Source organism: Choloepus didactylus, chromosome 1, assembly GCF_015220235.1.
Source record: "Choloepus didactylus isolate mChoDid1 chromosome 1, mChoDid1.pri, whole genome shotgun sequence".
Taxonomy (NCBI): Eukaryota; Metazoa; Chordata; class Mammalia; order Pilosa; family Megalonychidae; genus Choloepus; species Choloepus didactylus.
The window spans coordinates 153,207,453-153,233,891 of NC_051307.1; the positions used below are offsets into that span (position 1 = coordinate 153,207,453).

Below are 26,439 nucleotides of genomic sequence, written 5' to 3' on the forward strand. Positions count from 1 at the left end.
TTAAAACCAAATATCATGGACATTGCACATTAACTACTTAACAGATTTTCATACAAAGTATAGTCTGGCCAGATTTTAATGCTTAGATAGAAACAATCCTGGGATTTACATCTTATCTAAAAGAATGAGCTTCCTAGGAAATGTCTTAGATGCGACAGGATTTACATCAGTCCTTCCTACACCATAAATACTAGGAATTGCCATCTTTTATTAGGTGTATTTCCAAATGTAAGTTGGGAATAACAGCTTGTTGTTCCCTTTCCCAGTGCACAATGACAGTCACAAAAGCACTCTGGTTGGTTCCAGTTGTACTGCACAGCAGAATGTGGATGTATGGTTCATTCCACACATACTCAAGGCCAGAATTCTGCAATTATCTTTCTTCAGTAATGAGAGCCAGGTGGCTAAGTATGGAGTCTTGGCACCTAGGGCATGAAAACATTTTACAAGAGCAAAAGGCCAAACTTTAAAGAGGATTCCACCAAGGAACTCTGCCTTTAGAGAACTGCACTCAAAAAACTGTACTCACATTAAACCCTGAAAGGTCAATGGCAATGGCAGGTCCATCATCCCTGTCACCCTTAGGGGCAATCTGATTAAGCAGATGAAAATAGGCTCTTGAATCCTTCAAAGAAAGAAATGAGATATAATTTTTAAATGAAAGAAATCATCATTGAATTTAGGAAAAAAAAAAATGTTCAAACTAAGCAAATTGCCCCCATCCCAAAGAATGAACTAATAACAAAGAATGAACTAATAACTTAGTCGCTTTACTTTAATAATACACACTCACTTGTAGGTCCCTGAACATACCATGCTATTTTACACCTCAGAGCTTCTAGCAATGTGGCTCCCTACACCTGGAACACTGTTCCTTGCCTTTTTCATTTTGTTTACTCCCCTGAATATCAGTGTTTTAAAAGATTCAGGTCAGGAATTATCTCCTGGAAGCCTTCCCCGGTTTCTCTAGAATTAACTAACTTCCCTTTATATTGCACATCATGCCCACCTCTATCTTTAAGAGGAAGTGACCACATTGGATTAAATCACCCAATATAGTTGTCTCCAGAGATGGCTAACATAATTCTTTTCTGTACACATATGCATCAGCTCCCACCTGCTGAGTCTATTTCCCCTCTCCTTTAATTTGAGTTGGCCTTACTTGCTTTGACCAATAAACATGATGAAAGTGATATTCTGGGGTTTCCAACCCCTGGCTTTAAGACCTTCTGTTTCGTCTCTCCTGAAGTTAGCCTTTGCTACTTAAAAAGTCCAACTATCTGAGACCATCATGCTGTAAGGAAGCCCAAGTTAACCAAGAGGAGAGGCCTCATGAAGGGGCACCGAAGCACCAGACATGTAAGTGATGCCTATGTGCACCCTGAATGCAACCAAGTTAGTGATCCCAGACAAAACCATGTGAAGCAGAACGCTCCACAAAGCCTTATTAACCCAAAGAATCATGAGACATAATAAACTGTTCTTATTTAAAATCATTAAGTTTTAAGTGGTTTGCTGTGCAGCAATAGATAAGTGAAATATCCATCTAGATGTTTGTCTCCCGGTGTAACTGGTAAGTTTCTCAAGAGCTGGGTCCGTCTTATTGGTCTTTGTATCTCCCATGCCTAGGGTAATATCTTTCAGAAGGGGTTTAATAAATGTCTGATGAACTGAATTTTAAAATAAAGAGGGCCCCCTCAAAATAAACTTTTAATCAACACATAATAGATAAATACAGAGATATGTAATGTCACTTCAAAGAGCAAGACTGTCTCCTAGGCCATTACAGCAAAAGCATAACCTGACTGAAAGTGTTAATGCATCTAAAGATGTAATACAAATTATAGCCAGCACTGATTAGCCTGGAAAAAAGTACAGAGGGAAATAAAAGTCACAGACACCCTGGTTGCCAATGTGCATCCAGGCACTGATGATGGAACAGTCAATGTTAGGCAGATGTGAATGCTATAGTATCCTTGTCAAGGCTCTCCTATTAAAAGATAGAAGTGTTTCAGGCTACTTTGGTTGAGAAGCATTTCTTAAGACCTCTTTTGTTTACTCATTCTGATTCCCTGTTGGCCAGTTTTTTTAGTGAAGGGGGAATAACAGAGTTCTAGGCTAGCAAACAGATGTTAATTCTCAGTCCAAATTAACAAACTGGCATCTTCATAGTAATTTAGCCTACCTGTGGTATATAATATGGGAAAGAATACTTTGATGTGCTGAGGCTAGGATCTCCTTCCTCTCATAGCCAGTTATATCTCTTATTAAATGCCAGAAATCCGTTTTTTAAAAAAGATTGTGTGAATATAATTAGGGGATCCACCTCTGAGACTGAAATGCAAATTTTCATTTTCTATCCCAGGTGCCCTTTTTAATTAAAATTCAATTCAAATTTAAGTCTGAACTCCTTTAACTTTTTACATTATACATCCTTATTTCATGTCACAAGTTTGAAGATTAAAATATAAACCTTAATGTCTTGGCTAAAGTTATTGATGGTACGCCATCCTGCATTGGTCAGATGGTAGTTCACCCATCGCAGCAGTAATTCCTCGGGAGAAAGCTTCATTAGCTCCTCTAGTTCTTCACCTTCACTTAGCAATGTAATGAGAGCTGAGAGGAAAACAATGAAATGTAAATTCTTTCTGTAGTGAGTACGTGTCAATGAAAAGTAAATATTTTTGGTGATTTTACCTTCATTCCTGGAAATCTCAATATCAGCAAAAAGACCAACTTTGATGATCTGCCACAGGAGTCCCAAGACCAAGTGAGGTTTTCCTTCTTTGAGATCCTGTGCACCAATGTTGACCACTGTGCAACCAATGGCAGAGGCAGAATTCAGGGCTAGGTTTAAATTTTCCTGAATTGCAACAGAAAAGAATACACATGAGAAAGTACTTTTCCAAAGTCTTACCTACAAGCTATCAGTATGGTAAGGAAGAAACATAAGTAATATTTTATACAACCAAAATCCTACTACAAAAAAACCTATGGATTTTAACTATTACCTGTAAATGCTAATGACTTCCAAATCCCTATTTCCAGCCCCCACCTTCCCCATCCTAACCTCTATACCTATATATTCACAGAATTATGTGCACTGGGATATTCCATAAGTACCTCAAACTCAACATGTTCAAAACTGAAGCATTTGTATCTCCATACTTCCTTAGTCCTCCTCTCATCCCTTATCAAAACCTTCTCTTCCTTATTTATTTCATAACTTGTTGTAGGACCAACCTTCAATTCTTGCCTCCTTTCTTCCTAAGCCAGAAACCTGAGCTGAATCCTTTCTCTTCCCTGTCTCCCACAGCAAGTCACCAATTTCTGTCAATTCCACCTTCTAACTATCTCTGGAAACTGACAACCCCTTTTTTCAATAGTTTTCTAACTTGCTTCCAAATTCACATCCTCAGAGTTAATCTCTGCAATCCATCTTCCACAATGAGCTGCTACCACTGACCTTAGTAAAACATAAACCTGGTCATGGTGTTCCCCAGCTTTAAAACCCTTCAAATGTTCCCTGTTACTCCCATCACCTCTCCTTCACTCACTCTGCTCCAGCTACACAGGGCCTTCGAACTTGCTGTCCTGCCTGAAACACTTTTCCCCCAAATAGCCACAATTCCTTTAAGACTCTGCTCAAATGCACCTTATCTGTGAAGACTTCTCTGATCACCCTCCACAAAATAGTAAGCATAACCACAACCTCTGCTGGTTTTCATTATCACCTGTTTTACTCCTTATCATCCTCTGACACATATTTTTGCTTCTTTATTATTATGTCTTCTCCAATTAAGGTGGTAAGCTCAAAGACAGCAAGGTCTTTTATCTATTAGCTGTTATTTCTGCAGTGCCTAGCATATGGTATATACTCAAAGACTATTTATTGAATAAATGATGACTTACCCTGGTAAGAGTGAATAAAGGCATGGAGGGAAAGGAGAGGGTCAAGTTCAAATCCACAGTATGGCAACCAAAGACCTTCAGTATTTAACTCTGGCTTCATCTCCTTGCCTTCCTAATATACCATGGTTTACTCAAGTTAGTAGGGCCTTTACATGGGCTTTTCCCTTGACCTGTAATGTTTCTCTTTCCCTGGGTCTCATGCTCATTCCTCAAGTTGAACACCATCTCTTTGATGAAGATTTCCCTGAATCATCTCCCCCTCAAGATTAGTCACTGCTTTCCCTACACTCCCATAATGCCTTGTATATGCACCATGCCTATAAGATCAAAGAAGGTCAGCAAATGTTTTTCAAAAGGAAGAAGAGAATTAACAATAACATTTTTATATAATATTATATTATATATACATTATAAGGAAGTGTATTTCCCTAGAAATTTTAGTACTGTCACAAGGGAGGTCTCTTACATATAGGAGAGTGCCAATGGCTGACTGGCAAATGTGGAAGGAGCCCTGGAGTTAGAAAAACATTTTTTGCAACCATCAGGGTAAAAACGGGATTGCTCTTTGTACAATTAATTTTGCAACTTATTGTAAGTTTGAAATTATTTTCAAATAAGCTTAAAAAGAAGAAAAAAAGAATAACTCTCATTCTTAAAACTTTTCTTTACCCAAAAAATGCCATTAACTTTAAGGTCTTATGTGAAGGTGATCTTATTACTTAAAAGTTAAGGTTTTGTCCTTTGGTTGTCATCTATCAGTGCTGTGCATCAGTGATCAGAATTACAAAAGTCAAGATACAGAACAACAATGACAAATTGTGGGACAACACAAGGCAGAAAACTAGAAGATGCTGAATTAGAAAACCTAGGGTTACCTTGGTTACCTTGGCTTTCAGCTTTTATTTTTTTTTTTTTACTCCTCTCATCTTCCCTAGAACTAACAAATGTATAATACTGCTGGGTCTTGTTTACATGGCCATTTAATAGTGATGACTAATCAATAGTCAGAATCTTAAGTCACCCAAAATAAAGAGCAGTAACTTTAATATTTAAAAGCTGGGGGATTTGTTGTTAATGATTTTGATTTGCTTTTGGGAAGGAGTAGAGATTGTCTTTTGTTCTTTTAATTCTACCTTGATAAAGAAATTAAGTCCAAGTCTGGTGGACCCTTAACTCCCACGGTTTGTTTAAAATTTTAGATTTTACCAGCCAGAAGCTACACAGATTTTCAGAGCATAGGGAATATTTCAGTGGCTTCCTCTTGCAGTGTGCCTAAGTGACTTACCTTGCTGGCTCAGGTAAATGGCTGTATTTCTTGGAAGATCAGTCTGGGATGACTAAACTAAGCATTCAGAATTAAATTATTTTTGTAGTGGGATTAAGTAATGTTCATTTAAATATAGTTCTCCCAAAACAAGAAGGCAGAACCAGAGACTCCTTCAAGATCTTTACAACCTCATAATTCATTAGAAATAATTATGATAAATATGAAAACACTATCTGTGAAAGAAGGGAGCTGACTCCATCTCTCTGTTCCTGCAAGATGTTCTTTATTGGCTTTTTAGCACAGGATTATATAGCATAAGCATTCTTCGGGCTACGTAATTGTTTTCCCGTTTCCCCAGGCAACCGCGTTTGTTCTAAAATCACAAGAGGAGTAGCATGCTTACAATCTTCGGGTGCAAGCTTGAGGACAACAGTAATCTCAGGGAACGATCTCTTCTGAACCAGGAAGGAGCCTGGCATCATTCTCTAACTTAATTGCCTGCCGTCAGGTGCCCAGCGCCTCGGTGCCTGCCTTCAGGCACACAATGCTTAGGAGGCAGCCTCCCTGACTAACTTGCCAAGCCAAGGAATCTTCCATGCCTCCACAACTATCAGTAAATTGTAAGTATTTTATGGAAATCTTAGAAGATTTTAAACATCTTTGGATGCTATGAAGTTACCTTAAATCAAATCAATATAACTTTCAAGATATAGCCTTTGCCAGTTTAGGCAAAGGCTATATCTTGAAAGTTTTTCAGTCTCCCCTCCAGGATTGAAAAACTTGCCTTTCCTTTTTCTCTCTTCCCTTCCAAGAGTAAAGGATGTTTGCTTCTGTTGTGATTCCCCAGAGTACAATGATAAATCAGCCGGGGAAAGAATTGATCTGGAACAATTCCATTAATAGTGTTAACCCCTCAATGACCCATTTCATGTACACTGACAGCATGGTACCATGGCCAAAAGAAGTAAGCAATTTCATTAAATTCACTGTAATAACTAGTGAGGACCGAAACCTTTGGTGTATATGCAATAATATCCAGAGCACTGGATTTTTTACATGTTATAATGAACACATTCAATTTTCTATAACCATTCTTGTATTAGTTTCCTGAGTTGCAGGTCCCTAAATCACTACATTCTGTTTTTCAGAGTCTTATTCATAAATAATTTTTCTTTCAATAATGATAAACAAGCAAGGAAATGAAGCTCAGTACCCATTGGGCAAAAGAAGAGAGATAAAAAGAAGTCTCCAAGTTGATAGACAAGTCCTGCTCTTAACTACTTGATCTGTCCATTTCCCTGTCATCATTATTGTATGATCTTCATCTTTTTATCCTTCTCTTCTTTCATATGCCACAATGCCACATAAACCTATCATCATAAGCTGGAAAGCGTATCATGACAATCTTTACAATCTTTTACAAATGAATTAAGCTTCTGTGGGATAAAGTTTCATGTGAAACTGGTAGTTTTCTAGCAGACCTATTCCCAGAGCTCTAAAATTACTGAATTCACAGTAACATTTTGCCCTTCCCAGAAGCCTGAATTTTCTCATCCCACATTAGTACCCTCTTTAAGCATCCTAGAGACTAGACTATTCCCCCTACTCATATTGGAATATGCTAATCTCTAAAAATAAAACTACACAATATTTAGCCCCTCATACCCATCCTGTACCTATAGCAAAATAGTTATAGAACTTTTTTCTTTACTTTCTTTAATGTATTACATGCAAGTATTAAAAGTAAAACAAAACAATAAATTCAGATAACAGTAAGAAATGTTGTAGGTCACATTCTGTACCTTAAAAATTGTGTGAGACGTATTCTAAAAATGGATGAATATGAATATTTTCCATAATCATGGATATATAAGACAAACATCCTGGCATAATATGTGAAGGAAAATTTTCTAGCAATTGCAATCAGAAATAGCCTTCTTCAAGAAAGGTAGTTTCTGCAAAGGGTAGGTGACATATTGGCCTACTGGAAAGTGGGGACAAGAAAGCCATGATAGTCAACATCCAATCCTATTCTTTACAAGGATGACAGGAAAAGGAAGAACCTCTTGGATAGTCCTCCAAGACTAACACCGTACGACTGCTCTACAGGCCTAGCTTCCTTTCATGAACACGTACTTGCATTAGCAAAGTCAAGAATGGTACTTGACAGTGTAAATGAAGAAAAGAACAGTAGTTCAATTTTAATAGCTGCTGTTATGACTAGCAATTAAATAACTGCTCTTACTGCCTCCACCCAAGAGAGGCAATATAACATAGTGATCAAGAGGATGGGCTCTAGAGCTTGACCACTTGGGCACATACACTCTTTCTGTCATTGTGGAACCTCTTGCTGCCTCAGTTTCCTCATCTATAAAATCATAGTATCTATGTAATAAAGTGGCCGGGAGGATTCAAGGGGATGTACGCTTAGAACAGTGACTAGCATCTATTAAGTGCTCAGTAAATATTAATATCCACCCAACGACGTAAAGATTTTGTACAAAAAGAAAAAAAAATTGTGAAATGATAAAATGTAGTAAAATTCTGCAGTTTTCTCAAGCAACCAACAAGCACACCGGCTTCAAACAAAAATTCATTAATCAAATAATTACAGCAATATAACTTTAATATTATCTTAAAGAAGCTCATTTAAAGTACTTTGAATCCTAATTCAGTACAAAATGCCGCTGAATTATTTAGTAAAAATCCAGTTTTTATAGGAAAGCAAAATTATGTTAAATCAAAGGTTTTATCTAGACCTAAAATAAGTATAAAGGCCTTACATTTCACAGCATAGTTACATGATTACTAGCAAAGGGCAAATACTTACAGAAATAGTGAAAGGGGTGAGCTTTTTCGTATTGATGGCTCTTTCATCAATTGTATCCGGTTCTGATAAGTTGATCATTTTGCTAAAGAGAAAATGGTACTAATTTAACTTAAGATTCCCCAAAAATGCTTTTAGTTTATTTTTGCAAGCAGCCAAAATGGTTAAATTTTGACAAGTGAAAAGAAATCCATTTTAAAAAAATATATTGTAATTCATGTCAGGAATTTCATAAAAAAAGCAGCTAAGAAATATCCCCTATGCTAAAACAAATCTATCACTCATTGCAGTAGTAATTTAGCATTTGTCCTCTAACATTTTTTTAACATTCCTGCATCTTCTTTATGTGAGTATTGTCTTTATTTCATTTAATGATCACCAATATTCAGCAGCCCGAAATGTAAACAAAGAAATTCTCAAGAAGCCAAGTCTCATCAAGTAGTATCAATACTTCAGTAAAATTACTGCTGTTGTAGAAAGATAAGAAATCCATCTTTCAAAATTTCAATAATTCAAACATTTTAAAAGAAATTAATATAAATTCTATCTCTATATTTTAAATTTTAAAATAAAGATAGGAAAATACTAATTCAATTCAAAATAGTAATTTCCTCTAGATGTCAGAAAAAGAGAACAGATTTTAGGTTAAGGTCAAGGTATACTTAATGTGTAATGTCCTAAAAATACTGATCTCATACTCATGCAGGTAGGTGTGTATATGTGTGTTTTTTTAGGTAAAAATATAGGAAAAAGACTGGAAGGAAATGTGCTAGGATATTAATAACAGTTAACTGTGGTTGTTAGGAATATTGGTAATGTTTATTTTCTTCTTTGGAAATTTCATGTATTTACATAAACTTAAAAGTAAAAAGATACCTGTTTTGTACAAAAAAGCGTGCTGGGACTGTAGTATACACAACAAAGACAAATCGTGCCCTTAAAGAATTTACAATCTAGTGAGCAGAAACAGACTATAAAGAGCCAAGTATAATACAAGGCTGAATTAAAACATTATTTTTATTTAAGCACAAATGAGGTCTATTTTCCTTTTACATTTCCTCATGTTCCTGTCCCAGTCACTAATCAACACTCCCTTATAGAGAAATGAAAAGAGAAAAACCTTGAACATTTTTAAATGCATCAGATGAATAACTCATTATTATGGAAATAGATGAAAAAGTCACCAGAAAAATAAGACATTGCATTTGAAGGAAAATTCTGTAAAACATATAGTATTTAATTTCCTATATTAAATAATTTTTGAAGAAATAAGTATCTAGTTGTTAACTAATTCCAAAAGACAACAGATCCACTGAGTTGTAGTCTTCTTGGACTGCTCATCAACAGAAACAGTATGGACGCAGCTCTCTTAACCCAATGCTCTACTCACCAAAGAAGGATGCCATCTGCAAGTGATTTGAAAAGACTGCCATCATTGGGATTCATGGGTATGAGATGCTTACAGTCAGGGTCATTCTCCAGGGCTTTGTTTATCCAGTTAACAAAAGCCACTTTTTCTTCCTCTGAAAACAGAAAATTTTGTTAGGCAAATTCCATTTTACGAAATCCATTGCACTACAGAAACAAACTTTTCAATTTCTGCTCAAAGATGGTAAATGACTATTAATAAAACTCTACTAAAACACTAACAGGTCTAAGAAAAGGAGAAAAGGAAACTAATTCCACTTTTTCACCTGATATATTAGGGGAGAATAAGGTATATATCTTAAATGAGCACAATAAATATTCAGTTTCATTTTAAAATCTTACAAAACATGTACTGCTTCCAAGAGCTATTCTGAAGCAGACCATCAGAGGCCAGATATATATGTATGTATTTTTTTTAAATAAGGAAAAAATGTAAAAGAAACAAATATCCACAGCAATGAACTGCACGCCAAAAAAAAATTCAGAGAGCTGTGAATTATGGCTTACAACAGAAATACAGCGTCCAATCAAGAGTTATTCAAATGAATAAAATAGCTCCATTTCTGTGGAATTTCTACTGTAAGAAAAGTGACACAAATCGAGGTACCAGCACGGTGCTCAGCCGTGTTTGTCATCAACTTCTCAACACCTGGCTTCTAGGGCGATTACTCTGATATTTAGACAGAAAAAGTTGTTGGGCTGCACAGTAGGGAAAATAGGAAGGAACTAAAGGAAAGATGTTCTACTGCTTTATTATTATTTACTCTGTAAATATAAAAATCATTTAACAATATAAATTCTCAAAGCGAATAATTACAATTTCTACACCACGGCAGCAAATAGCGAGCTGGTCTTCCTCATTATTCCCCAGTTCCTAGGATTAGATATTTTTGCTAAGGTAAGAGTTGGTAGGCTCTACCCTGAAATTTAATACATCTCTCACCTACAAATATATAGAAGTAATAAAGATACATTTATTTATAATTCTCTTTTGCACATATAATAATCTGCCTTCTTATCTTCTTGCCTCACCCATAGTTCCTCAGGGACTTAAGAATCAAGGGATTTAAAGTCCAGGGATTTAGATCACTAAGACATTGTGCCTGCCATTAAAGGGTGTTAGCGTAGTAATGATAAAATAAAATAGATACGCAAATAAATACAATGTAAGGGAAATACACACACCACAAGAGTGACATGCACAATGTGTTAAAGGACATAAAGAAAGAAATAATCAGTTCTAGTTGGGATGATCAAAAAAAGGCTTTATGGAAAAGGTACTATTTTGAAAGAAAGGTTTTTAATAGGTGAAGATGGGCAGGTAAAGAGAAGATATTCCAGGTACAGAAACCAGAATGAGATACCTCTTCACAGTAAACTAGTATGACTATAATCAAAAAGGCAGACAATAAAAATTATTGACAAAAATATGGAGAAATTGGAACCCCTCATACACTGCTGGTAGGATTGTAAAATAGTGCAGCCACTTTGCAAAACAGTTTGGCAGTTCCTGAAAATGTTAAACAGAGAGTTACCTAAAGACCCAGCAATTCCATTTCCAGGTATATATGTAAGAGAATTCAAAACACATGTTCATGTAAAAATTAGTCCACAAATGTTCAAAGCAGAATTATTCATAATAACTCAAAAGTTAAAATAACCCACATGTCCATCAACTGATGAGTGGATAAACAAAATGTATTATCCACCAATGGAATATTATTTGGCAATAAAAAGGAATGAAATACTGATACATGCTACAACACGGAGGAACCTTGAAAAGGCCACACATACTAAATGATTCAATTCATATGAAATTTCAAGAATAGGCAAATCCTTAGAAATAGAAAGAAAATTAGCTTCCAGGGGCTTGGAGGAGGAAGGGAGTGACTGCTAATGGGTTCACGGTTTCTTCTGGGGTGATGAAATGGTCTGAAATCACATAGTGATGTTGGTTGCACAACTCTGTGAATATACTAAAAACCACTGTATTGTACACTTTAAAAGGGTGCATTTTATGGTATGTGAATTATATCTCAATAAAGCTGTTATTTTTAAAGAAGCATTCCATGTGCTATATCTTGTTTTAGATAATAGTTGTAACATGGATATATTCATACATAAAATTCATCAAGCCATATACTTAAGATCAGTGTACATCAAGCACTTTACTATGTACATCTTATACTTCAATAAATAAGTTTTAAAAAAAAATCTACGGTGATAGATGTCCAAAAAGTGGTTTCATCTGGGGAGGAAAGTTACTGGGAAGGGGCATGAGGGAACCATTTTGGGGATGAGGGAAATGGTCCACATCTTGACCTGCCTAGCAGCTACATGAAAGTAAACATAAGTAAAAATTCATTGAGCTATACACTTAAGATTACAGCACTTGGCTGAATATATACTTCAACAAAAAGGTTTTTTTTAAAAAGTCATTCTAGTAGAATAAACAGACAGAAATGGAGTTAAGAACTGAATACCTTAAAAAAAAAAGTAGATGTCATAAACCACTGCCCCTGCCACTGCTTCTCTAGGGAAAAAGGTTTTTTTTATAAAAATACAGTGGATGTGAAAAATCTGAGTGTATCAATACCGAAAAATCCAGCTAGAAAGGAAGAAACTTGAGAGCAAGGAAGAAAGAGGATAATTAACAGAAGAAAGAGATAATTAATATCTGAATAAATTTAGAAGAAAGAAGGAGAAAAGTTGCAGGGAGTTTTTTTCAAAAATCTAAAAAGCATAGTACTAATTATGTCCATATGAACAAAAAGGAGGTTGGCCAAAAGTTCTTGGGCATCTCAATCCTGAGAGTCTGGCTAAACATGTGGCAAGATACCTCGTCTTAAGAGTTAATGTGACTCTGGATTTCCCACTGGGCAAGAATCCAGTGGTCCTATCAGATTAAGCAAATCAGACGCCATGCTCTCCAGTCACTTTGTTGTTTGATAAATGATGAATCAGGTATCTCAGCTCCTGGAGAATGGAAGGGTAAAATGCTCACACCAAGCCTCTCCACCATTCGCAGATCAGGTCTACTTAAAGTCATCTCACCAATCAGGATGGAAAATCCATTCCAAGGACGTTATTAAACACATCCAATGCTGCAATATGAACGACTTCCATTTTGTTGTTTCTAATCTCTTTGATGTGCACTGATTTCAATGATTCTGTGATATTTCATTTTGACATTTTGAAATTGAGATGCATTTCAAATTTGATGGCATGTGTTAATTTAACTTGATATATTTTCCTCTCAATGGTATATGAAATAATGGTGTGAATTACAAAGAACAGCATCTTAAAGTTGATGAAAAATAGTACTTATTGAACGAATCCATGACCAAAAGATCAAATTTGGAGTGGTAGTTTACCTGAATAAGAATGCTGTGTGCCCTCACTGGAAATGGCTGAAGTTCCTCCAATAGCAGTAATCCCTTCCCTCTTGTTAATTATTTTGCGGAATGTTTTGCTGATGTCCTTGCTTTTTAATTCCTGCATTAGCTGGAATGGGATATAAGTAAAACTGAGCTTTAATCAAATCATTATAAAAAGACTTTGATATGAAAGATCATTTTTAGACTTATTTGTTTGGAATGACACCAAAATAAATATTGATCAGGTGTTCTTAACTGAACTTATTGCTGTGTACATAGGTAACGTGTCATTTTACCAATACAATGGCACAAAACTGACAAATGTTTGCAAGCCAACCACTAGAACAAATTTCGTTGTAACTAAGATTAAAGTGAACACACTAAAAGAAATTATTGTTCTTGACTTGCCATATTTTGTACTGAAAAGCTAAAATGACTAACTACATGATAAAAGAATACCTTAATTAAGGTGTTTTTCTGTCTGAACATCTCAAATGCAAACACATTAAAGTAACTAAGTCAGCTCTTGTAGGAAATAACTTAGACTCTCATAACAGACACTCTCTCGCCCAAGCACTTTCTTATTGGACTCTAGATACAGGCAGGACTGATTTCAATCAGTTCTCCCTGTAGCCACCAGAGTGACTTTTCTAAAACTGTAAATCTGACCATGTCACTTCACACTCTGTTCCTCCCACTTCACTGGCTTCCCATTGCCCTTAGTATAAAAACAAAAACCCTACAAGGTCATGTATGACCTGGCCCCAACTTACCTCACCAGCCACATTCCTTACTCTTACGATCTCTGCTCCAGCTACCTTTTTTTCCAATTGCTTCAGAATATCAGCCCTGAATGGTCCTCGACATATGCCGTCTCCTCTGCCTGCCTAGCACATTAATTTCCTCAGCATACTCCCTTTTATCTGTTAAACATTTTTCTTCATATCTCAGCTTAGTCTTCCTAGTTTCAGGGACACCTTCTCTGAGTCCCTCAGTCTTCCCACCAAGTTCAATTCCTTCTACTACAGACTCTCATGCAAACCATATACTGCTCTGTTAGGGTGTGATTCTGTCTTCCCTATCACATGTAAACTCCATGAAAACAGGAAGCAAGTCTCCTTCTAACAGAGTTCTTGGCAAGAGAAGTGCTCAAATGAAGAATACAAAAGCAGACAATTTGGATTTCATAAATATTTATTCAATTAAAATAATGGTTATATTTTCATATGAAAAAGTCACAGTGGTGGTAGTAAAGGGAAATAACAAGTCCCTGCTCATGCCAGCTAACTATTACAACTTACCTACGTCATCTCTCTGGGCCTGAGTGGTTTGAAACACAAGATATTCAATTCCACAATCCATTTCTCTTTTATTGCTTGAGTCACATATTATTTTTCATTTTATTCAGCTATCTGAGCCTACAGGTAGTTTAACAATGAAACAGTGCTATCATAGCTAACTTCAAAATTCACCTGGTTATATCTGCTGAAATGCTGAAGACATAATTTATCAGAAAGAAATTACTAGTTTCTAGGAAGTATATCTCCCATATCTTAGCAATTTCAGTTACAGCAAATACTCCATTTTTCATGACCAAGTACCATGACTTCTCAGTTGCTTTTCCCTTTGCAGTGGGGTCTTAAAGTATTCCGTACACAGAAATGGTCAATAAATATTGCAATCAATTGTAGTTACACTAGGGTACAAACTACTGTTATCTAGACCTGACTTCCATTCCAACAATTAGAGAATGACTTTTTCCCTTTGTTTTATGAATTATTTGTAGAAATTTTTATTGTTGTTGTTAATATCATCATTTTAAAGCAGTGCTTTTTCTGGTCGCTGCAGTCTGATGTAACCAAAGTGAGTAATGACATCACTAAATTCTGCTTGAAGCAAACCGATCAGTAGCCAGGAGAGGATTAGATTACTTACTGACACAAACTCTTCAAAGCTGATTTTGCCATCTTTGTTGTTGTCAGCAACTGCTAGAATTTTCTCCACAATCTCGCGCACTTTGTAGCCAGGCAGAGGAAGGCTTGCTTCTTTAAACAGGTCCTGAAGTTCATAATCACTGACATACCCACTGTTGTCTATATCTGAAAAGATAAACTATGACCTGTCAAAAGCACTTGTAGTCTTTGTTGAAGATGTACATTCAGAAGGTTGTCTGGAGGATTCACAAACACACAGAACCTTTCATATTGTTTCACAGGTAGCAATGATCTCTTCTTTTGCACCTGAACTATATAGGGCATGCTGTATACTTTCAAAAACTCATATTTAATTGCAGTTTATCCCCAGATTTAGGGCCATCATACATTTTCTAAGTGCATGAAGTGGATGTTGCTCTGACAGATGGAAAATCCAGTTTCAACACATGACTAAGTCACAAAGAACAAAGCATGGGGAAGTTTCAGATATCTAAAAGAATTATATCAGCAACAGGCAAGAGAGAACACCCAACCAGACTTCAACTGCTTCATGTAATTTACAAAATGAATTTGCTGGCTTCATACATTTCATATAAATTGTACATTGGGAAAAATATACATAGGACATTTCTGTTCTATATTTCACTTAATGGCAGGTGTGTTTCATTCATCAATTATTCACTGCTGCTTCATTATGTATTTATGATATCATTATGTAGTCTGAATCATGTTTGGTATCGTTTTGAGATTAGGTAGTCTAGAAATAATTTCACATTTATATTTGGACTTTTGGAACCAGGTTTCCAGGAGTTTTCACATCATCACTTAGATGTCCTTCCCTGGGCTTTCCCTAGAGACTGGATATCACTTCTTTACACAGAACAAAAGTATCACAAAACACTTCTACCTAGAGTTGGCAACAGAGCTTTGGATTTTTGTTAGTTGTCAGAATCCACCTTGTTTTGCTTTGTTCCCTGTGTTTCTTTATAACTCTCAGTAAATAAGGTGTCATCACTGTAACTGAATTCATAATAAAGACAGAGACTTTTCTTTTGAACTCTCATAGGTGTTAGAATTAATTCTGTTCTGAACTATGGAAAATTTCTAACCTAGAATCTACCAATAACCAAAATACTCCTATGATCTCAAAAGTCAGCTAGGAAGCTAAATTGCTTGATGGCACAATAATGATATTGCTTTCTTTCAATTCAGAGCAAACTCTCATGATTGGTATGTCACTAATTCATAATTGTTTCCCATTATTCTGAAATACACTGGCTGGCTTATTTCTATACCAGCATGATGGGGAATGTTTAAAAATAAACAAGATTGAATAAAAGTTATTTACTTGCTAATCATAATGTTAAACTGCCAAGAATGCTTAACAGCTAGGGCTCTGAAGATGGACGGATCTGGGTGCTTAAATCCTAGCTCCATTCCTTACAACCTCCATGGTTAGGGTGTGACATGGCAAGAAATAAAAGATACTATTTAATGGGCACGTATTTCATGCCAAGTGCTGAGTTAAGAAATTGACTTATGTTATCTCATGAAGCCCTTATAATACAACTTTGAGGTGCTTACTAATATCATTCTCATTTTAAAGATGAGGAAATCAAGGCTTGGGGTTCAATAACCATCCCAAAATCACAGATCAAAAAGAAACAAGACTGAGAAATATTTTAACCCTTCAATTCTCCCCAGTGAGCACCAAATACCCCATTCTAGTAAGACTGGAGGGGCATGTTCCTCCACCTCTGAGAAAAGTTGTCTGGCACAAATTAGTAGAGGGCCCGTTGAGTTCATGAGTAACAGTTTATTTTGTAAAGTTAGCAAGTACATATTCTAGTGCTAGTGTTAGCACTTCCCTCACACAGAGCAAATTATCTTTCTGTCAGAATTGTTTCATCAATTATTTATTCAAAATATCATTAAATAAATATTACAAGATTATATGTCCATGAGTCATAAAGATTAAAGTTGGTGTGCTGTTAAAACAGATTACTAACGCTTTCACCACGACCTAGGCAGCACTTTTATTCGAGCTACCATACTGCACCTATAAAATAACAGAAGTACCAAACTAAGAGATACATTCTTATTTCCTCTGTTTGAAAGCTCAAAATGAGCTGAACTTCCTAACAATTACTCAATTTTTGTATTGAAAAGACCCCAAGCAATGCTGTGTACAGTACTGCATAAAACGCTCTATAAAATTTTACCATTAACAATAATTTTCTTAAATCATACCATATTTGTGTAATGCTCTAATGACAAATACACAGTCCCCCAAGGAAAGAAAAGGCCAAGATTAAGACTTTCACAATAAGCCTAATTCAGCCATCATGTATATTACATTTGGAAGGTTTGAGTATTCTGGGAATGGCTGTGAAGAGGGGGTGGAAGGATTCATTTTATTTCACAGCAATGATTTGTACAAGTCATAAGCTTCTTTCTTTCTTTTGGAGGGAGGGAGCTTTACCTTTTAAAACAAATCTATTTTCTTTGTATTGGTGTAAAACTTATTCTCCATTGCTTTTTATCTATTAATGAGGTCATTATTTACTCGATTTGTTAGAAATCCAGGCACAAGACAAACTGTGATCATTCTATCCAGCCTGGTTCACCATCACACTTTGTTTTTTCATAGAGTGCTGAACTGCACTAGAGAAGGTAGGGGCAAGGATGGTGGTGTCACTGTCCCAGTGTCTGTTCACTGCGCTCACCTTTCACTGGGCTCACCTTTCACTTGCATGCTTTTGCAGATTAAAGCAAAAGATAGTGTTTACATCTCCTTGTTTGCCAGGGGTTTTTTAAGAGCAAAATGCAGAACAATCAAGATCCAACAGAATAGGGAAATTTTTTTGGAAGAAAAATACAAAGCTGCAAAATGTGATAATGTCACAATGGCAAGACATTAAATGGCACTAAAAAGTGAAATAATAATAATAAGACTTACAGTCTTTGAAACAACACTAAGGTTTTTAAAATTATGCATGATGGAGAAGAAAAGTAAGACACATGGCTCTTAAAAACAGTACCAATACCAATAACCTTCATGAAGTCAGAAAATGTCATTGCTAGTCACAGAGACATGAAGGCTAGAGTTCAGTTTACACACAAGGAAGTGTTTCTATATATGTTTTCTATAATGAGGGAGGATACCAGATTAAGCACATTCAGTTACACTGTCATTCATTAAACTGGGTTATTCTCTGCTAAGATATGACCAAAGAAGTCAAAGTCCAATTCACCCAGAAATTCAAGCCAAAAAAAAAAAGAAGAAGAAGAAATTCAAGCCAACCTTAGCTTATCTTTCAGAAACAAAGAAAGAATCCAGTGAAACCTGGATAGGAGACTGAAAAAAAAAGAATAAATCTTTGGGAGCAACTGAGTGACAATAAAAGGTATTGTTTCATTCCTGGAGGCTGACATAAAGCAGTATAGTAACATTGTATTTAGTACTTCTCAAACATACCTATTTTATTGAAAGCTTCCTGTAGCTCTTCCAGCTCCTCCCGAGAGATGGTAGTGGTACTGTTTTCCATCTTTGGACAGGAAAAACTACTTCCAGAACTTTATATCTAGAAAAGCAGTATTATTTTAAAAATAATAATAATTAGCATAATTAGCCCTTTGGAAGCATTTATCTAAGCAATATAAGGTACACAGAAAGTACATTCTCTAGAGGAAATCACCCAAGAGGTCTGACAAGGAACAAATAGGAGTGAGCAGGTCCGTGGGTAATATTCTTTCCCAGCCCAGGCAGGCCAAACAAAAAATATTGAGACCCAGGCGAAAGAACACCTGTTTTTTCACACCCTGTGCTTCTACAGGGCAGACATTTCTCAACAGCCTGCATAATTATTTAAATTTCCCCCTACTGTTTCAGTGAAATAAGCATTTCAAGTTTCAAAAAAGTGTAGCATTTATAAATGCAATGGATGAAGTCGGAAATTAAAATTTTAAGGTATGAATAATGGCCACAAAAAGGATAAAGTTAGAGTCTGCTCATTTTGGGATGGAGTTTGCAGTTTTAATGTTGAGCCTTACAATATTCAACCATTACCACTCCTTTTCCCTGTCCTCCCCAAGGGTTTTCCTAGCTCTTTGGGACCCTTCTTACTCAGAGCAGGCAAGACAAACTAAGAAGAAAGAAAAAAAAAATACACATACACACACACACACACACACACACACACACACACACACATAATTAAGTTGTAAGAAAAGTAAGTAGGTAGTATTCACCATAGAAAATAATGAGTAACAAATGCCAAGAACAGAAAATTATAATTACCCATAATCCTACCATCCAGAAATATCAACCAATATCATTTTGGATTTATAACTTGATGGTCTACTTTCCATGCACATGTGTGCCTTTTTTGGGGAGTTGAAAAAAATGTGAGCATACTATATTATAATATGGCTTTTGTTTTTATTTGGAACTAATACATTGTGAATATGTTTCCATATTCTTCAACAACTTAATGTTTAATGGCCACATATTATTACATCATAATTTATCTGGTAAACTTTTTGTTTCACAGATTTGCATTGCTTCCAATTTTAATTATTACAGACAATGCCACAATGTACAACATTATTGTAGATAAATCTTTGTATCCATGTTTATGTCTGAAAGATAAACATCTAAAAGCAGAAATTCTAGATTACAGAGTATGTGTATTTTTAAGTCTTCTGATATATAACAGTACAACTTTTATTTTTAAATTGACTTAGTGGTTTGCCTAGTCAATGTCAAGTTGAAGATAAATACAAATCATATTGTAGTCCTTTCATGTACACTAATTACATCAGAGAGCTAATATGTACCTCAGAAAAAAAGTGAAAACTGGTGCCTTTTTAGACAACAGGAATTGAAACTAAGTGGGAAATCCACTTTTTGTGTACTTATATTTATAGGACCTTCAACATCATCTCTGGACATTTTTAATTTTTCAGAGAAACACATCAATTTTCAAAATAATTTATTCAGTGATTAAACTTTAAAATCATTAAAAAATCATGTTAAATTGTATGAAGCCATCTAAGAGTGTGAGTCATTCATTTGTCATCTGTGTACCAGCTTGTTTAGGATTTTTGGTGTTCTTTCAAAGTGACAGCTTTCCATCTCTTACAATTATTCTGGGGCTTGGTTCTAATTAAATGTGCATTAAAAAAATATATATGTATCATTTCCCATTGGTTAATTCTACTCTGTTTTAAAGAAAAAAATCTGCAGGGCTCAATAAAGTGAAGTAGGAACCACAGACAAATGGAATTCATCTTACTCCCAGATGAAGTTTCTGACACTTTAGCGTTAAATATTCACATTCTATTGAAGTCTCACTTCAAAAAGCATTTACTATATTTAAAACTATTTCAGGCATATTATTTTGTGTTGAGGAGATTAAATAGACCTCTTAGAATTTTTAAGCATACTTCCCTAGGTTTGCAAAATGCTAATTCTGTCGCGGCAGGCTTTCAATCTCTGTGGTCTTGGTCATCCTGAATATCCTTTCCTGTGTTCAAAATGGTTTCTATCCTTTGCCCCAAGTTTAAAATAGAGGTCCAATTTTAGCATTTGCACTCCACAAAAAGACTGCAAATTTAACAGTCCTTGTGTTCACCTTGTATTCCAAATGATAAACTAGGCATTCTAGTCTTTGCTCAAGCCTATTCAAATTTATATATCATTCATTAATTACAGAAAATATTTGTATTCTCCTATAGTCAAGCAAAATCAGCATATAAACTTACTGAAAACTCAACTTACACATATGATGTTAGTTGTTTATTAACAAAAAAACTTTGTTTTTATGTTTAATAATGTAAGAAACATGCTTCAAGTCCTTTGGTATTAAACAAATTAAAAATAGAGAATAAAATGTAATCTTAAGAGAACAAAAACAAGGCACCAGAAGAGTAATTATACCTCCATCTATGGCAAGGGAGGAATGGATTGGTTGGATATTTATGAAATATATTCAGAACGATACAAGAAAATGTTAACGGTGATTGCCTCTTTATGGGAAATGGAGGACTGGAGGCAGAGTGGCAGAGGGTTACTTTTCATTATATACTTTCTGTATTCATTTTTTAAGACCACAAGTCTGTACGAATCTTCTCAAAAAATAACTTTAAAACAATAAAGGCAATTGTGGTGAAATATAGAAAAAAATAAAACAAATACTAATTCTCTGAAGGTACACATTATAGATGGTGATAGATTATATACACAATACCCTAAAATCTATGTTACAATTTTAAATAAGAACATCTATATTTCCTTACAAAGCAAAATACTATGATTAAACTAGCAAAATAATTTACAGCTTTCCACAAGGGCACTAGAGTGGTTAATGTAAAATGGTAGTAGAGTGGTTAATGTAAAATATATTGCTTCTTTTACAAGTATAGGAACGTGTATAAATATTTTTTAAGTTTTTTTCAAAATTACGGTAATGTAAAGATTCTTCAAAAACTAAGTACAATATATAGTGCATTTTAACAGGTATTTTAACATAGCACAATAAACTTACGGGGAGCAAAATATACTGTTGGCTAAGAAAACACAGTTGTTTGAATTTGATATATAAAAGACTGTTCTTGTTAAATGATCCCCAAATAAACTGTTTGCCATGATTTTTTTTTAAATAAAAACATGTTTCTGCTACAATAACACAGGACTGACTTTTAAAAAGTTATGGAGAGAATGTATTTCACCTACTAAATTATCAGAATAGCATCCAAAATTTTAGAAGGAAAGCCCAGTGACCCAGTAATTAGTAACCCAATATTTATTTTTCTTACTTGTCTCACATTAGATTACTAGTGTGCTAGGCACCAGCCAAAGCGCTCTATGTATATTTTCATTTAATCCCTACCACTCAATGAGATCAGTCATTATCCCCATTTTGGCAGATGAGAAAGTGATGCTTCAAAGGTTTCATTCAGCTTTCCTAAAGTCTCAAATTGAGTAACTTTCTCATGATGTCATAGCCAAGCCAAGGCAGAACCAGACTTTGCCCCATTCCTGCCACTAGGCCAGGATGTTCTAAGATTTCCCAAATATAATTTGCTATACCAAGCCATATAAATATACAAACATGTATTTATATAATAATTATATAATAATGTATGCAATACATAAAGTATATATTATATACTTGCAAAATACTGGCATTTAGAAAGATATCAGCCTCTGTAAAATGCTCAGTAAAGCTTCAGGAAAAAAATTGCAGCTAGAGCAACTCATATTTATCAAGCACATAACTTGTCAATCCTGAAACACTATAGAATAGACAGTTACTAGAATTCACTTTGCAACTTTAGGAATGAAAAACATTTCACTTAACCAGCAGGCAAATACCTGGCACTGAAGCACACATGACTGGAAGCCTGAGACAGAAAGTTCAGAAGAGTTTAGTTGCAAAGTCAACCCTGCAAGATGTAGCAAGAGGATGTCGGGATATCAAAACTTTATCAGATATGTGGCTTCAAAATATTTTCTCCCGTTGTGTGGGTTATCATTTTACTTTCATGTGAAAGTCCTTTAAGGCATAAAATATTTTAATTTTGATGAGGTCCCATTTACCTATTTTTTCTCTTGTTTCTTGTGGTTGGGTGTAAAGTCTAAGAAACCATCGCTTAATACAAGGTCATGAAGATGTTTCCCTCCATTTTCTTCTAGGAGTTTGATAGTTCTAGCTCTTATGTTTAGGTTTTTGACCCATTTTGAGCTGACTTTTGTATATGGTCCTTTTTTTTTTTTTTTTTTTTTTTTGCCAATGGAGGTCCAGTTTTCCCAGCACTGAATGGTCTTTGCCCTCTTTCAAAAATCAGTTAGCCATAAACGTGAGGGTTGATTTCTGATCTCTCAATTTGTTTCCATTGGTCTATACGTCAGTCCTTGTGCTAGTACCATGCTGTTTTGATTACTGTGGCTCTGTAATTAAGCTTTAAGCTTGGGAAGTGTGAGTCCTCCAATTTCATTCTTCTTTGTCAAGAAGCTATCTAGGTCCCCTTACCCTTCCAAATAAATTTGATGACAGGCTTTTCCATTTCTGCAAAGAAGTGTTGGAATTTTGACTGGGATTGAATTGAATCTATAAACTGCTTTAGGTAGGATTGACAACTTAAAAAAATCCTTCAATTTAACAAAAAAAAAAAAGACAAACAACCCATTTTAAAACTGGGTAAAAGATTGGACTAGACATCTCCCCAAAGAAGATATACAAATGACCAGAAAGCACATGAAAAGATGCTCAACCTCATTAGCCATCAGGGAAATGAAAATCAAAACCACAATGAGATATCATTTCACACCCATTAGAATGGATACTATTTTTAAAATGGAAAATGAATGTTAAGAGAAGATGCAGAGAAATAGGAACATTCATTCATTGCTGGTGGCAATGTAGAATGGTGCAGCTGCTGTGTAAGACAGTTTGGCGGTTCCTCAGAAAGCTGAGTATAGAAATACCATATGGCCCAGCAATTCCACTACCCGGTATATACCCAAAAGAATTGAAAGGAGGCACTCAAACAGATATTTGCACACCAGTGTTCTTAGTGGCATTATTCACAATTTCCCAATGATGGAAGCAACCCAAAGTGTTTATCACCCAATGAATGCTTAAATAAAATGTGGTGGAATATTATTCAAACATAAACAAGAATAAAGTCCTAATATGTGTGATAGCATGGATGAACCCTGAAGACTGCCTGTTGAGTGAAATAAGCCAGACAGAAAAAGACAAATCTTGTATCATCTCACTGTTTTGAAACAATTAGAATAAACAAACTCAAAGAGTCAGAATCTTGAATATAGGTTACTAGGGGATGGGTTGGAGATAGGGAATGGGAAGTTATCAAGGCTTAAAATGTACAGAGTTCCTATTTGGAATGAAGGAAAGGTTTTGGTAATGGATATTGGTAATGGTAGCACAATACTGTGAACACAATTAACATCATTGAAATATATATCTGAATGTGATTAAGAGGGGAAATGTTAGATTGTATATATGGTAACAGAACACAATTTTAAAAAAGAATCCATAGAACTACACTACCCAAACGTGTAGTTAAACCATGGACTTTAACTATTAGTACAACTATTAACAGTACAATTATAAAAACGTGCTATCATCTATTGTAACAAATGTTCCCCAACAGTGCAATGTGTTGGTGGGAGATGGTGTATGGGAATCCTGTATTTTATGCATGATTGTTCTGTAAACCTAAAACTCCTCTAATTAAACAAACAAACAAACAAAAAAGAGGCTGCAGAGATCACTGACCAGAAACCCATAAACTCAGCAGGTTAGGCTAAATTCTATATATACATCTTCCCATGGATTTTCACATGTTCCCTATGTTTCTTCAATAGTTACAATACTGCTTTCCTCTTCCACATATTTTTAGCCTTCCTTGTTTTAAGTGGAACCTTTTTCACTAATTAAAGCTTCTTTTTATTTCCCCTAAACCTCAAGTGTACCTGACACAACCAAATATATTTTTGGAAATTTAAGGAAGCATATTCTAAAAATGAACTTTCCAATTTAAATGAAATTGGACCTGATCTCTTATCCTCCCTCAAATTTCTAACATCCTTGAGCCTTATAAAGCTTTACCAAAACTAGTCAAAACGGTCCTTTACGATTGGTAGGATTTAAAGCCCTTCTTAGAACAGTGTCAGGAAAAGAGTTCGAAATGGTCCTGAGTTGACATGAGACCAACAAGATTTGGAAGACTTCCTACCAATCCTAAAGTTCCCAAATGTGAGGGAGCAAGCTGTTTGCACTCACACCTTTTGGTTTCCCAGCTAGTCTGTTTTCCCTCCTCCCTTAATGGCCCTAGCTCAGGTCACTGGAGATTGTCTAAGTACTTGAGTACTCCTGACTCAGGTGGACCAGCCCTCCATCTCCCTCCATCCTCCAAAATTCCTCACCTCAATTTACATAAAAAATTATAGCTAATATATACTGAGGGCTTTTAATGGGCCAGGAACTATGGTTACCTCCTCACAAACATGGGCTCACTATGTACTTATCTGTGTTTGTACTGATGGAACAGGCATCCTCCCTTAAAATGTAAATTTGAGGCCTATAGAGATTTGGTAACGCCCAAGGAGCCAGAAAGTGGACAGAATAAGAGATTCAAAATCAAATCTGCTTCTAGAGTCCACGTGCTTAAGTTCTGTATCACATCCTCCAATTAACATCCTACTCTCACCACAAGCATCATAGCTAGTTTTAAAGGATTGATGACTTAATTTACACTAAACTATAAATGACTAATGCATCTTTAAAGTCCACCTATATTTATATTATAAGGATAAATGCCTGCTTTCTTTAGAACAATGTAGAAATATATTGTCTAATCAATAGAACATTTATACATCAGCAAAATGGATAATCTACGTATTTATATTTCTCAAAAACAAAATATTGAGTAGAAAAAGCAAACTATAGGGTATATACAGTACACATACAGTATACTAATTGTTGTGAATTATAAAATCACAAAATACTATAAATATGTAGTAAAACTTAAAAACACAAGAGAATGACACATAAATTCAGAATACTGTTTACCTATGGACAGGAAGACATGGGCAGGTCTGAGAAGTGGGGCTGGATTTATTTTTTATTTTAAAGATCAACTTGAGGCAAATATGGCAAAATGTTAACATGTGTTAATCCCGATGGTGAATACATGGATATCAGTTATATTGTTTCTGTGCTTTCAGGATTTTTCTGTCTAAAATAATTTGTAATTAAAAAAATAATTCTTAAAAGAGAGAAAGGATGCTTCTTAATCCCAAGGAAAAACCCACTAATAAAAGAAACTCAGGCAGTTAAAAAAAATTCAATAAATACGACCAGGAATATGTTTTTGAATAGGGAAAATTTTTTTAAGTATTTCAATCTTGAATAATCAAAACAGTTACATCATTGTGGCAGAATAATGTATTGGAACATAAAATTGTGTTTATTCTTTAATTTTTCCCTTCCCCTCATTTAAAAAGCATTAGAAACTTCTTGTCCCAGGGATACTGGCAGCACAAAAAGCAAAACCAGTCAAGAATCTGTGGCTCCCTCAGTCTTTGTGTAGAAGCATAAACCTACTGAAAGGCTTAAGCTGTGTGTCTTGTGGTGGGGGGAGCAGGGGGCGGTTACCTCTAGAAGCTCGCGAATGAAGAGGACATGGAGGGGGAGAGGTTAATTGGATAGGGAGGGAGCAGTCTGTGGATGTCAGAAAGGAAGACTCCTGCACCAGGGGCAGCACAGACAGAGGAACCAACAGACACAGCAGAACCTCAATAGGAAGGGACCCACAGACTGAACCAACAGCGTTTCCCAGGTAGCCACTGAGGACCTAGGGCGGAGGACAGAAGAGCTGCCATGAAACCCTTGTACATCAAAAAATCCCTGGACAACAGAAGCTGAGAGACAGATTCCAAATGCCAAAGAAAGACTTGGCAGTATGCAGGCAGTAAGGGACATCACAGTCAAAATAGAGTTGCTTTAAAGAAAATAAAGAAATTGCTTTTTTTTTCAGTCCTGAGTTTTATGGAAAAAGCCTAGACAGTTTCTCTCTAGAACTGACTAGAATCAGAGGTTCCAGAGTATTTCAATTCTCCAGTGAGCAGCAGTTCTATCAGTGCCCTGCATCCTCCCATTC

The 26,439-nt window shown here is 35.5% G+C and overlaps 1 protein-coding gene across 1 annotated transcript in view; it reads right to left on the reverse strand.

Annotated features, from left to right (window-relative positions):
* PLS1 (plastin 1) overlaps positions 1 to 26,439 on the reverse strand; it is a 148,465-nt gene that overhangs the window by 29,426 nt on the left and 92,600 nt on the right. Inside the window, exons 2-9 of the mRNA XM_037843320.1 lie at positions 18,224 to 18,329; positions 14,747 to 14,910; positions 12,809 to 12,938; positions 9,397 to 9,529; positions 8,010 to 8,091; positions 2,698 to 2,863; positions 2,474 to 2,616; positions 530 to 625 (exon numbers count right to left, since the gene is read on the reverse strand). Of these exons, the coding sequence (XP_037699248.1) occupies positions 530 to 625; positions 2,474 to 2,616; positions 2,698 to 2,863; positions 8,010 to 8,091; positions 9,397 to 9,529; positions 12,809 to 12,938; positions 14,747 to 14,910; positions 18,224 to 18,293 (984 nt within the window). The 5' untranslated portion in view covers positions 18,294 to 18,329. The remainder of the gene's footprint in view (positions 1 to 529; positions 626 to 2,473; positions 2,617 to 2,697; positions 2,864 to 8,009; positions 8,092 to 9,396; positions 9,530 to 12,808; positions 12,939 to 14,746; positions 14,911 to 18,223; positions 18,330 to 26,439) is intronic.